The 14,089-nt window shown below is 46.1% G+C and overlaps 1 protein-coding gene across 4 annotated transcripts in view; it reads right to left on the bottom strand.

Annotated features, from left to right (window-relative positions):
• The window catches only part of DNM1 (dynamin 1), a 254,922-nt gene that overhangs the window by 60,927 nt on the left and 179,906 nt on the right, over nt 1-14,089 (bottom strand). For all 4 annotated transcript variants that reach the window (XM_082262794.1, XM_082262793.1, XM_082262792.1 and 1 more), the window contains one exon: nt 9,874-9,987. In XM_082262794.1, the coding sequence (XP_082118920.1) occupies nt 9,874-9,987 (114 nt within the window). The remainder of the gene's footprint in view (nt 1-9,873; nt 9,988-14,089) is intronic.

Below are 14,089 nucleotides of genomic sequence, written 5' to 3'. Positions count from 1 at the left end.
CTGCCTGGCCAAAAAAAAAGTCGCCATCTGGAATTAACTAAGCGACTAACTAAACGATTAGATAGTTACTGCATGTGCGCAAAGAATGAGATCAGCTGACTACCTGAATATACTGAATGACCAGGTTATTCCATCTATGGATTTTTTTTTCCCCTAATGGCATGGGCATATTCGAGGATGACGATGCCAGGATTCATTGGGCTCAAATTGTGAAAAAGTGGTTCAGGGAGCATGAGACATCATTTTCACACATGGATCGGCAACCACAGAGTCCAGAACTAAACCCCATTGAGAATCTTTGGGATGTGCCAGAGAAGGCTTTGCGCAGTTGTCCGACTCTCCCATCATCATTACAAGATCTTGGTGAAAAATTAAGGCAACACTGGACGAAATAAACCTTGTGACATTGCAGAAGCTTATCGAAACAATGCCACTGCGAATGCGTGCCGTAATCAAAGCCAACAAAATATTAGAGTCCGTGTTTTTTTTTTTTGGCCAGGCAGTGTATATAGCCTGCCTTTTCTAACTCTCTACCTGAAAATGCTAGTTGATGGCTGACGATGCTAAAGTTTTTTTATTTTTCACCAACTTTCCTTTGCTAGTTGCAAAACCTTTTCAATGGTATATTAAACAGACCAAAAGCAAGCAAAGACGCAAATAGGAAAATTACCTTGTTAGAGTTTACATACTGCTCTTCAGCTAGCTGGCAATTTAACGTACAGTTAAAAAAAAATATTTGAGTAAGAATTAAGAACATTTGATGCCAACACTGAATCCTAGGTGTTATCTTTGACCAGAAGGTGGAATTACACTTTAAAATTAGAACTGTATTGTGTGAACAGAGAATCACATGAATAGGCTTGAAGATGCAGGTTGGTTAGATCTTGAAGTTGAGACATACCTCTAAATTGCATGCAGGTATTAAAGCTGAACTTTTTAATGGGGTTACTTATTTATTTAAAAAAAAAAACAGTGCATGAGTTTGTAAAAGTAACTCATTTAAGTACCTGAGTTTGACCTCATTTCTAATTAGCACTCTAAAGTTGTAGTAGACTAGGAGAGATAGGGGCAGTCCTGGGGCAAATCAGGCTTTTTAGCATGCACGTGTGCTGACAAACATCATGCTGACAGAAGTAGAAAATAGAGAGATGACATAATTCGTCTTTTTCTGTTTCTTCACTATCCAGTCACGTGCTGGGCGCATGCAGGTGACCTAGCTTTGTTGCTTAACTGCGCTAGAGAAAAGTGAGGCCACCAGCTTTAGGAGCAGAATGGCGTAAATATCTGGCTGAACAAAATTACAAATCCTTTGGCAGGCAAAACTGCTGTTTTATAAGGATTTTATTTCATTCATTACGGCCCCTTTCACACTTGTACAACCTGAAAATCACATGACTTTGCTGTGACTTGAAGTAATGCCTGTTTAATCTTGAGGTCTATGGACCTCAAGTCGCATCAAAGTCAGACCAAAGTAGTGCAGGGACTGCTTTGAAGTCGCTGGGACTTGAAGTCACACAGATATGAATGGTACTCTTCGGAAGTCATGGGGTATGGCTTTGCATATGACTTTGCAGTCCCAAGTTGCACGAAAAGTCGCAGCGTGTGGACAGGGCCTTTGCTGTCTACTGGAACCCAGCTTTAACTGTAAGCTTTGCAGAACATCGCAACACTTACCATCTGCAGCTAATCTCTATGTTACAACTATATTGATTATAAGCTACAATACCTTTTGTGTTTCTTTTTAGGAATTTGTCCCTTTTTTTAAGTTTTTTTTTTTTTTCACATAGTCCTCTAGTGTAACTATTAGCTCCGAAGTTCTAAACTAGAGGCTGGAAATCTGCTGACACATTTATATATTCCTGTAACTGCCTTGCCCACAATTACTTACAGATGTAACAGCTGGTTTTCCCATGTGGAATTTCCTTTAAAAAACCCCCAAGCCTCCACTCTCTGGACCCTCACAAACATAAACCTGAAATAAACTACAAGGTTATTTTTTATTCCGTGTGAATCTCTCATACAGGATTTCCAAGTTTCATTGTTTTCTGACTGGGAAGGGCTTAGATGCAAAGCAAAAGGGGAAGCACACAGATCTTGGAATGGCCTTTGCTTCACACACACACACACTAACCAAAAGTATTCCTCCCTTGTGGTAAAGTGGAATTTCCTCTAGATTTATTTATTTTATTTTTTTGTCAGGACATAAAAGAATGTATTTACAGAGAAATAAAGAAGAGAAGACTTGCATCTTTGCATCCTTGTAGATGTGCAATATACTTAGCCAGTATCTTACCAAGTATGGAAGGCTTACTACAGCACTTACTGGGATGCTTGCAGTTTTACTTCATGTCCTGTGAAATACTTTGAACTTAAAGCGGCCACAAAAAACGGAATTTTTGTAAAATCTTACCTGTAAAATTCCTTTCTCTGAGTCCTCCGACAGTCGCCGCCTCTTCATATTCGTCACATATGGGGGTATTAGACTTTGCTCCGAAGGAGTAGCTAGGCAACAGAATATGTTAACAATAAAGCTTTAACATATCCCACCCTCAAGGGGTGGTCCCCTCAGTCAATACCCTCCTACTTCCTGCAACCATATCTCAGTTTTAGTGGAATAGCAGTAGAGTATACATTCAAACCCCAAAAGAGGGGCGGGGGCGGCGACTGTCGGAGGACTCAGAGAAAGGAATTTTACAGGTAAGATTTTACAAAAATTCCGTTTTCTCTTACGTCCTCCGACAGTCGCCGCCTCTTCATATTCGTCACATATGGGGACGTCCCAAAGCAGTGCAAACATGAGGGGTGGGAAACGCATCCGCGCCGAAAGGCAACGCAGTCTCCACATCAAAGAAAGGAACCTTACCAAAGGAAGGAAACCAGCTGGGCAACAGCAAAAATAAGTGCTCAACAGGAGCAACAACCCAGGAAAAGACAAAAAACCAGGGGATACAAAACTTATCCCAACAGCCAGGAGTCCCCAACAAGGGACCCTAGGGAACAGCCGCACTAAGAACCTTGCGGCCAAAGGAAGCATCCGCCGATGCCTGAACATCTACTTTGTAGAATTTTGTGAAAGTGTGTACGGTCGACCAAGTCGCCGCCTTACAAACCTGGGCTACAGAAGCCCCATGACGACAGGCCCAAGACGTACTCAGAGATCTAGTAGAGTGCGCCTTCACAGGCACAGGGGGAACCTTCCCCTGCAAGGCATAGGCCTGTTCAATGGTCTGCCTGATCCATTTGGCAATGGTAGAGGCGGAAGCCGCCATGCCCTTCCGAGGACCCTCTGGAAGAACAAACAAGGAGTCCGTCTTTCGAAAAGACTCAGTCGATTTAAGGTAAACCCTAATCGCCCGAACAACATCCAGAGAATGCAATCTCACCTCCTTTGGATGTGTAGGCTTCGTGCACAACGAAGGCAAAACAATATCCTCGTTAAGATGGAATTCCGAAACTCGTTTCGGCAGAAAAGAAGGATTAGGTCGCAAGACCACCTTATCCAAATGAACAACCAGGTACGGAGACTTGCAGGACAAAGCCGCCAGTTCCGACACTCTGCGAGCCGAAGTGATCGCCACCAAAAAGGCGACCTTTTTGGACAACATAGACAACGAGATCTCCCTGATCTGTTCAAAAGGAGCACGTTGTAACACAGATAGGACCAGATTCAAGTCCCAAGGGGGCAAAGGATCCCTCCTAGGAGGAACCAGATGCCGCACACCCTGAATAAAAGTGCCAACCAAGGAGTTGGAAACCACGGGACGTTGAAACAGAACGGCCAGCGCAGACACCTGACCCTTTATCGTAGCCAGCGCCAAACGCTGATCGACACCCGTCTGAAGGAAAGACAGCACACGGGAAACCGAGTACGTGCGGGGTGAAAACCCCCTGGACTCACACCAGGCAAAATAGGCCTTCCAAGTACGGTAATAAACCTTTCCCGAGGAAGACTTCCTCGCGTTGATCAAGGTATGAACAACCTCTGGAGAGAGACCCTTCTCCTTCAGGACCTCGGTCTCAACAGCCAGGCCGTCAAAGCCAGCGACTGTAAAGCAGGATGGTAAATCGGTCCTTGAGACAGTAGATCGTCCCGAAGAGGCAGACGCCAGGGGGCGTCGACCGCCAGATTCACGAGGTCTGCGTACCAGGACCGGCGAGGCCAGTCCGGTGCCACAAGAATCACCGTGCTGCGTTCCGAGTGTAACCTGCGAAGGAACCGGGACAGCAACTGAATCGGTGGAAACGCGTACATCAGCCTGTACTGATGCCACGGGGCCACTAACGCGTCCGACGCGTCTGCCCGAGGGTCGCGCGTCCTTGCCACGAACCTCTTCACCTTGTAGTTGAGGCGGGACGCGAACAGGTCCACATCTGGAAGACCCCACTTCGCGCACAACCTCTGGAAGACAGCCGGATGGAGAGACCATTCCCCCTGATCCAGGGTCTGGCGACTCAGATAGTCCGCCTGCCAGTTCTCCACTCCCGGAATGTGAACCGCCGTTATCGCCGGGACATGAGTCTCGGCCCAAGACAGAATGTCGGCCACTTCTCGAGCCGCTCGGGCACTCCTGGTGCCCCCTTGGTGGTTGATGTAGGCCACCTCCGTGGCATTGTCCGTCTGCACCCGAACCGGGCAGCCCTGCAGCCGGTCCGTCCAGCGATGAAGACAGAGCCTTATCGCACGCAATTCCAGAATGTTGATCGGGAGGGAAGACTCCCCCTCCGACCAGGTCCCCTGGGCGGACAGAACGCCCAGAACACCACCCCAGCCCGACAGGCTGGCATCCGTGGTGATTATCGTCCACGAGATCGGACGAAACGACTTGCCCCCGGACACCAACGGGGACTGAAGCCACCACAGAAGGTTTTCCCTGGTGCGATGACTCAACGAGATCTGAAGATCCAGAGATTGAGGTCGCCCGTCCCACTTGGACAAGATCTCCGCCTGGAGACCCCGCGTGTGAAACTGCGCGAAAGGAATCGCCTCGAAAGCCGAGACCATCAATCCCAGACATCTCATACACGTCCGCAGAGACGAGTTCGGAACGTCCCTGAGGGACCTGACTTCCTCCTGAAGAGTCCTGAGTTTGTCTTCCGGCAGGAAGACCTTCGCCTGCACCGAGTCCAGTATCATTCCCAGATAGGGAAGACGCACCGACGGACTCAGTGTCGACTTTGGAACATTTATCGTCCAACCGAACTCCTGCAGAGTTTGCATCGTGACAGACAGGTCCTTCTCCAGACCCTGACTGGTCGCAGACCGAATCAGAATGTCGTCCAGATACCCCAGGACAGAAATGCCCTGGGCCCTCAATAATGCCAGAACCGGTGCAAGCACCTTGGTGAAGACCCGCGGAGCCGAGGCGAGCCCAAAGGGCAACGCCACGAACTGGTAGTGATCCTCCGCAATGGCAAATCGAAGGTATCTCTGATGACCCTCGAATATGGGGATGTGAAGATACGCATCCTTCAAATCGATGGAGGCCATGAATTCCCCCGGAACCAGGGCAGCCACCACCGAGCGCAGGGATTCCATGCGGAACTTGCGAACCCGCACAGAGCGGTTCAGAGCTTTCAAGTCCAGAATTGGACGAACCTCGCCCTCCTTTCTGGGCACGGTGAACAGATTGGAATAAAACCCCCGAAATCTGTCCCGACGAGGCACCGGAACCACCACTCCCTGAGCCCTCAGGTCCCGCACCGCTAGGTGCAGATCCCGCAGGCGCTCTGGAGACAGTTGTAGATTTGAGGGAAAAAATCTGCTCTCCGGCCGAGAGAGAAACTCGATCTTGTAACCAGATCGAACGATTTCCAGAACCCATCTGTCCCGCACACGGGCCAACCAGGGTTGAAGAAAACCGAGCAAGCGTCCCCCCACCCCAAAACTGGGTGAGGGCGCCCCTTCAGGCCGAACTGTTATGGGCCGCAGGTCCGGATTGGCCGGACTTCTGTTTCCCAGACCAGGGTTTCTTCTGAGAGCCCTGGCCCTTGAACGGTTTGCCCTTGTAGTGCGGCCGAAAGGCACGAAAGGACCCCTGAGGGGGCCGAAAATTCGCATGCTTCTTCCCAGAAGCCCCCTTAGCCTTGGGGAAATGGGGCAAGAGAGTGCTCTTACCCCCGGTGATCCCCTTAATCAACACATCCAAGGACTCCCCAAAAAGGCGAGACCCATCATAAGGCAGATTGGCTAAGGTTTTACGTGAAGATTGGTCCACCGACCAACATTTCAACCAAACCAGGCGGCGAGACAACACCGCCACGCTGTGCACACGTGCAGCCAACGGAATCAGGTCCAGGTCCGCATCACACAGATACATGACACCCTGGTGGATCTGATCCACCATGTCCAGGGTCGCCGCCGAGGCCGAATCGGCCACTAGGACGCGCCTAAGCATCTGCGTCCAACTTGCGATCGCCTGGGCCGCCATGAGAGAAGCAAATAGAGCTTTAAGCATAGAACCCGTAACAGAATAAGTATGACGGGCAAGAGACTCCAGTCTCCTATCCGTGGCATCACGGAAAACAGGGGATCCCTCTGCAGGAATCGCAGTGGCTTTGTTCAAAACCGCAATTGCATGATCCACTGGTGGAGGCACACACCACCGTTCATCAGTGGCAGGGGAGAAAGGATAACGCAGCTTGAATTTACTTGGTACCGCAAAAGGTTTGCGCAGATCGCGCCATTGATCCTTTACCGCGCGCTGAAAATCAGCATTGCAGGGAAAAACCTGCGGCGTCCTGCGTTTTCTCTGCGTCCCATAAGCCGCCAAGGCAGCGGGGGGACACACTTCGTCCTGCAAACGTAGCGTCTGCTTAATGGAAGCAATCAACTCATCCATGATTGCAAGCTCTTCAGGCGAGCCAGGGGGAGAATTATCAACCCCCTCAACCTCAGCCTCTACCTCAGACCCCACTAGATCAAGAGAGGAGCGGGACCCCGATAGGGAGGTCCCTGCCAGAACAGCCCCATCACCTTCACCCTCAGAATCGGAGGACAGAGTAACTCTGGGCCGTTTAGTAGATTGAGCAGCCACCAGCATTTGCACCTGGGCAGCAAGGCCAGCCACAATAGTGGCTAAATCCCCCCCTGGGGGGGAAACAGCGGTCCCCTGGCTTTCCACCAATACTGTGGGAAACTTGCCCTCCTGAGAATCCATTGCCCCTGTACGCCAGACAACCAAGGGTTAACTGCCCCCTTTCAGCAAGCGCGGTAAGCGCAGCCCACCGCACACACTCAGGCACAATGAGACCCCCACAGGGAATATACAGACTGAATACAGGCAATGGACAACAGGAATAGAAGGATAAAACCTGAGGAGACCCCGCTGCTGCTGCTGCCTCGACCGGTGTTCCAGGAAAAAGGAAGTGATGCTGCCAGGGCGCTCTATGTAAGCCTATGGAGGCTACAAGAAAATGGCCGCCGTGCATGTAAACCATGCGGCCGGAGCGGGCGCCGGTAAAATGGCGTCGTTTGGCGCCGAAACCGCCGCTCCACAGTGCATAAAAACACACGCAATTTCATCCCATTATATGGATACATGTTAGATCGCCGCAGCGATCGCTGTATATGCCCCAACATGCCATTAAAAACATGCCCCACAGCACACAGCTTCCCACACTGCCCAGCCTGACACACACAGTGTCATACAGCTCCCCCCCCCCTTGCAGCCCACAGCATGCAGCCGAGAGATAGGGAGACAAGCAGTGTGATGTAAAGGCAGGTTACACAGTCCCAGACTGAGACCCCCCCCAGACAGACAGGTCCCCACATAGACACACTTACCTCATATGGCGTGGGGAACCCGCACAGGCGAACAAGCCGCTGCACATGAGGCAGGGAGAGTCGCAATTCAAGACGCCCACAATGGCGGTTAAGAAACCGCACAGCGTCCGGTGAGGTAGCCACCTCACCAAACATCCCTGCACCGAACAGGGATGGGTCGTTCACCGTGCCAGGAGCGTTACCTGGCTGAACGCTCGATGGCAGACTGGGAAGCCACTGACCCACGACCTGCGATCAGGGGGATCAGCCCGAGACCCAGTCCGCATGATCCTCTTCGTCCGAAGAACTAACTAATGCTGACAAAAACAACAGCTAAGTAAAGGTAGAGAAAAAACTCAAATAAAATATTAAAAAGAAGAAAGAGTCTGGGACAAAAAGTCCCAGCACAGAGAGAGCCAGCCACTCCTGACAAGCTAGACATTAAAACTGAGATATGGTTGCAGGAAGTAGGAGGGTATTGACTGAGGGGACCACCCCTTGAGGGTGGGATATGTTAAAGCTTTATTGTTAACATATTCTGTTGCCTAGCTACTCCTTCGGAGCAAAGTCTAATACCCCCATATGTGACGAATATGAAGAGGCGGCGACTGTCGGAGGACGTAAGAGAAACAAAATTTCAATGAACATACCCCCGGGACAGTCAGGGCTAGTACATTCCACAATGGCTAGCCTCTGATCTGTCCCGGTTCGCACTTACCTGCAAGAAGAAATACTCACTTTTAAAATTTATTCTACAGCGTTGCCATCTCTGTTGTGGGTTTTGGGGGGGGGGTGTTTTGTCTTTTTTACATTGCTACTGTATATGATAAATATACATATAAATATATAAAGACTCTTAGACGTACATCTCAAAGATCAGAACATTCAGGGGTATGTGAGATGATTACGGCAACACACACCTACACAGGTTGAACTGGATGGACTATTGTCTTTATTCAACCTCACCTACTATGTAACTATAAATGATAGAAGCTTTACATCAGCAGGGAAGCTGATTGCCTTTTTTCGAGGGGTTCAGTACTACATTATATTCCCGTAATTGTCATCTTACCAAAAATCAGCCATATAGAGTTAAAGTATCTGAACTAGAAGGCAGTCAATTTATAATTCATATTGTCATCAACACGCAGATGGGACTTGTGGCTGCAAATAGAGCTTTTAAGGCAGCTTACAGTAGGGAGACAAAGAGAAAATCCAACTAAAGGGCTCATGTCAGTGGACATTGTTATCCTGCATTTGTTATCTTGCATTTGACGTGTTTAAAATACATGTCAAATGTAGGTCAGCAAAATTCTATTGACTTTAATTGAGCAGTACACATGGCACTTCAGAGACTGCACTTGACCTGCTTTGCACTGCGTTTCTTTGAATGCCCCATGTGCTACTAAGTTGCATTTAATTGCATATAAAACAGGTCTTTTCTTGTCAAACTCTGAGGTTGTCATTCAAATGCATGCATTTAGATTTGTTTGAGAAAACCCCCATGGACATGAGCTGCCCTATGTCTAAGTCCAATGAACAGGATGGAAGTGGGAAGGTGATGATGAGACCAGCAAATCTGAAATAGTGGTTTCATTTTCTAGCTATGGGGCGTGTCAAAGGTTTATGATCCACAATAATGGCTGAACATGTTTTGGTTGCTATTTCTACCATATCCTTACCTGTCTGGAACACTAATGTTTGACAGTTGAAAAAAAAGGAGAATCCCAGAATCAAACTACACTCACGTGATGACCCAGTTGTAGGGGCCTTGTATGCGTAGTCTAGTCAAAAGGTCTTCAATGGTCCCATGCAAAGCTCACTTGTTTTTAATCTATCCAGGGGAAATGAAGCTTTGGTAGAATTGACTGGACAATATCCAGGTTAGTCCACTGTCCCACCATGCCGAATGCATCATCTTCTTTGCCAAGGCTAGCACCAACTAAGTGGTATGTAAAGTCTGTAGCTGTATTTATTTTATGTAATTCTTCTTTTTTCATAGTTGGATTGTTAAGTAAATATAATAAAAATCCAAACAAAAGGCAAGAACAATACAGAAATGTAAAATATAGTTCAGGCATACTGTATAATTAATGAAGTAGAAGACATACCTCATCATCTTTGTACCAAGAAAGGTTCTCCGCTGTAAGGACAAACCAATATTCCTTTGCACCGCCTTTCATTATACCAATGTTGTTAATGGTCAGCCACCCCTTCCGGATGACCTGTTCAATGAAAGGTGAACTTGTCACTGCATGGAAGACACAGGTACACAACAAACACACACCCAGACCATCATTTATCAGTACATCTGAGGAAGAAACTGCTGTCAATTGTCACCGACTGGATACTCCTCTCCCTTCTCCTAGAGCAACATGAAGAGCAAAGGAAATGCTCATATTGGCTATTATGGACAACGCTTACTTCCTGAGGCAGTTCTTCTCCCTGACACATTGATAAAATGAGGTTCTTTGTGTTTAGTGTTAGAGAGAATTTAAAATGACAAAGCGTCTGCATGCATTGAACACATTAGGGTTACACAGCAACTTATTCAAAACCAAAAAAAAAATATACAGTTTTACCTGCTCTCTATAAAAGCTGCTGGTAACATGTTGCAGATCAGGAATAAAATGTATAGTATTGAAGCACGATTGCTTTTAGTGCTTCTGTATTCTGCCATACAAAGCATGTTGGTCCATAAGGTGAACAGAAGTTAGTGGCAATGGACTGCAGAGTTCACGGAACATGGTGTGGAGAATGCAGGAGGTAGAGTAAATGGGTGTTCAGTGAACCCTACAAGCAGGACCACCCAAGTTCCATATTGAACAGAAAAACACCTGTGTACACATCCCACAGAGAAACAAGTGTATGTGACAAGGTACCTTGGTCACTGGACCATGCGTCCACTGGCTTGTAACCGGTCAGTGTACACAGGTCAACAAAAGTATCATAATTCAACACATCTGAAAACAGGGTGCAGGAAAGCTACACACACAAATACTGGCTATTATTTAATTCTAATAAGTGTTAATGTGAAAATTTCAGTCACTAGCGTGCAAAATGAAACCCGTCCAAACCTGGGCAATTCAAAAATGCATATGGTGTAGAAATGTATAAGATGCAGCTACCGTTAGTGAAAACTGCATCTCAAAATAATCAGCAGATCCAGACATAGGCAGCTGAAGTTAAATCCAAATCTCTAATTTTCCAGAAAATTTGTCTGATAACACCTGAATCGCTACTGGTCCCACTTAAAGACCAACAGGAGAGCTCTGGTGATGATGGAAGTGGCAAGCTCAACTTTAACAGGAAAAGTGGAGATTGGCATTGATAAAGAAAAATAATTATTATACTGTATATTTTACTAATGGTTAAACCCCAATATTGGGGTACATATTATTGAATGTATTTTACTTTGCAGGAAAGTATTATTTTTAAAATTCTTTAAAAATAATGCCCTTTGGAAGGTCTTGTTGTACAGTCTTGGACAGACAATTTGTCTTGTAATATTGTAAAGTTAGGGTACTTTCACACAAACGATCCAAACAGATCCGCCTGTCAGTTTTTTAGGCGGATCTGATCGGATCCTCCATGCATCCCTACGGGGCAGTGGATGTCAGTGGAGACATGTCCGCTGACACTTGCTGTCATCCGCATCCGATCCTGTCCGTGAAATCCGGACGGATGAAACCCTATTTTCCATCCGTCCAGGGGACCGGATCGGGGACAGGCGGTCCGCTCTCATCCGATTCCCCATAGAGAGCAGCGGGGCTCTGACCCCTCCCTCTCCGCACACAGTGCAGAGATGGAGCTGTCATTCGCCTGCTCAGCAGGGATCGACGGATTGATCCCCCGCTGAGCAGAGAACGGTCCGCAACGGAATGCGGACCTTGTAAAGGGAGCCGAAGACATTTCAGGTTGTGGGTCGTGGTTGTGCTGATAAGATGTCCAAAATAACAGAAATAGAAGTCTCCTGTAAATATTAGGTCTGTGGCTTGTACAAGCTATTAATGCGTTATCATGAAAAATGTTTAAGCCCTTCCTGCCCCCTCCTGGCAGCCGTTTAACTGGGTCTTAATGCCAGGATGCATATGTAAAGCGCTGCGTAAATTGACGGTGCTATATAAGTACCTGAAATAAAAAAAATAATAAATAAGGATGCATGGTTGACTTCCCCATCATGTGATCACTGTGATTGGCTCTCATAAGGAGCCCATGCCACTGGCCCTCGGTCACAAAAAGAGACTGGGAGCTGTCTCAGTCAATATGCTGGCAACATGCAGTGAGCACAGAAACCTCGGCAGCCAATGGACATATATGTACAATGGATGTTGTTCCCTTCTGTCCCCCATATGCATTGCGTGGTTGGCATGAGGTTACGGGAGGTCTTACATGTCAACTGTCCTAAAACGTTTTGCATTTTTTTATTTAAGATGCTGGGTTTTGGCACAGTCAACTATGTGAGTTTTCTACAGCCGTGCTAATCTCTTCCTAATCTTGCTTTATTATATTTAATCTTCACTTTGACTTGTAACTCTTCTCTTCTAAATAAACTTTCAAAAGTGTTGTGAGGTTGATTTTCTTTATTAGTATGTAACTTTAGCCACCTAAATCCAATGATAATTTTAACATGCAGCTTCCACTGAAAGGTAAACTCTGCTCACATATATTTAAAATATGCTGTGAAGCACCCAGGTTATGACACATTTACTTTAGCCTCTCTAAAGCTGGCCATGCACTATACAATATGTTTGTACAATCTCCATATGCATAACCAAAACTATGTACTATAATGACAAATCTAAACAATTGTGTTAATTAGAATCAAATCAGGCAGGCCATTATACTACATAGTTGATAGTGGACCTGAAGGAGAATAATTAATTGGACTGTATAGTGCAGTGATGGCGAACCTTGGCACCCCAGATGTTTTGGAACTACATTTCCCATAATGCTCAACTACACTGCAGAGTGCATGAGCATCATGGGAAAGGTAGTTCCAAAACATCTGGGGTGCCAAGGTTCGCCATCACTGGTATAGTGCATGGTCACCTGATGATTATATTCACAGTCAAAGAAAAAGATACAAGGTACAACAAGATCTGTGTTGCTGTCTACAATAATCATAAAAGAATTGCGCTGTTGAAACGATTTGGCGTTTGTAAGAAGGAAAATAAATCTTCTCTCTTGCCATATTAGTTATGCCGCCACTGTAACTGACAGAAAAAAAATGCCACTTTAGTTTTAGCATTTAACATGTGTCCAAACAAATTATTCTGATACATATTCAATTCTACATTTTGTGCTTAAAGAACAGAAATGTGCAGTAAGACATATTGACTATTTAGAAAGCAGCTTGCAATTAGCGCCTAAGCTGCTAAAAGCTGGGTTATAACTGGGCTACCACACACCTCTTGCAGCATTGTATTACATAATATCAAATAATAATAAAAACTATATTAAATAAATTGTGCAAAACAAGCTGACTGTGCTTCATTAAATTTAACTAGCACGTATTACGGGACATTTAGATATAACCATGTGGCAGAGAGGAGATGCAAAATGGGCCACTGATGCCCAGTATCTGAATATCACACTATTATGAGGCCACATAAGGAAAAGTTAAGCATGAGAGATGGTGGGATCATCACGCTGTTTGAAGGCAGGAATGTGACAAGCTGTGGTTAGGAGACGCATGCACACACTTCAGGCAAAATCTGCAAACTCACTCGGAACACAAGAGCAAAACGTCGGCCATCTTGTTCAGTGCTCGGCCAGGCCAGACAATGAAATGGCAGCAAGCCTCCGTCAGCTAAATAAGCAGCAAACATCATGATTGTGCTCTGTTACTAAACAGAAAAAGCCTGCCAAACCTAGTGATCTCATATCTGTAATTTGAACACTGCTCTCTTCCAGTGAAGCCGATATATAACGGATAGAATTGCAGTCTGAGATGTTTAACTCTAGGCCTTTCAAAGCTTTTCAGCGATCAATCCGGTCATGAAACGAGGCCCACTTCTAATGCATACTGTATTTCAATAGAAAATATACAATTTTTATTTGGAGCTTCTCCAGTTTAGAGTTTAAGCTCTAACGAACAGGGCCCTCTGACTCCTCCTGTGTTGAATGATATTGTAACTGTACTGTTTGCCCTAACATGGTAAAGAGCTGCGCAAACTGTTGACGCTATATAAATCCTGTTAATAATAATTAATTTAATAATAATTAATAATAATTTAAATGGGTTTCTTCCAACGAAACAGTTTTGTTACGGTTTGATTATATTTTTTAGGCTGGAAAAATTGGGATACTTCAGTGAAATGTTGC

The sequence above is a fragment of the Pelophylax lessonae genome (assembly GCF_965119305.1).
Source record: "Pelophylax lessonae genome assembly, chromosome: 7".
Taxonomy (NCBI): Eukaryota; Metazoa; Chordata; class Amphibia; order Anura; family Ranidae; genus Pelophylax; species Pelophylax lessonae.
The sequence above is the reverse complement of the archived record's forward strand: the minus strand, read 5'-3'. Positions and strand labels throughout refer to the sequence as shown.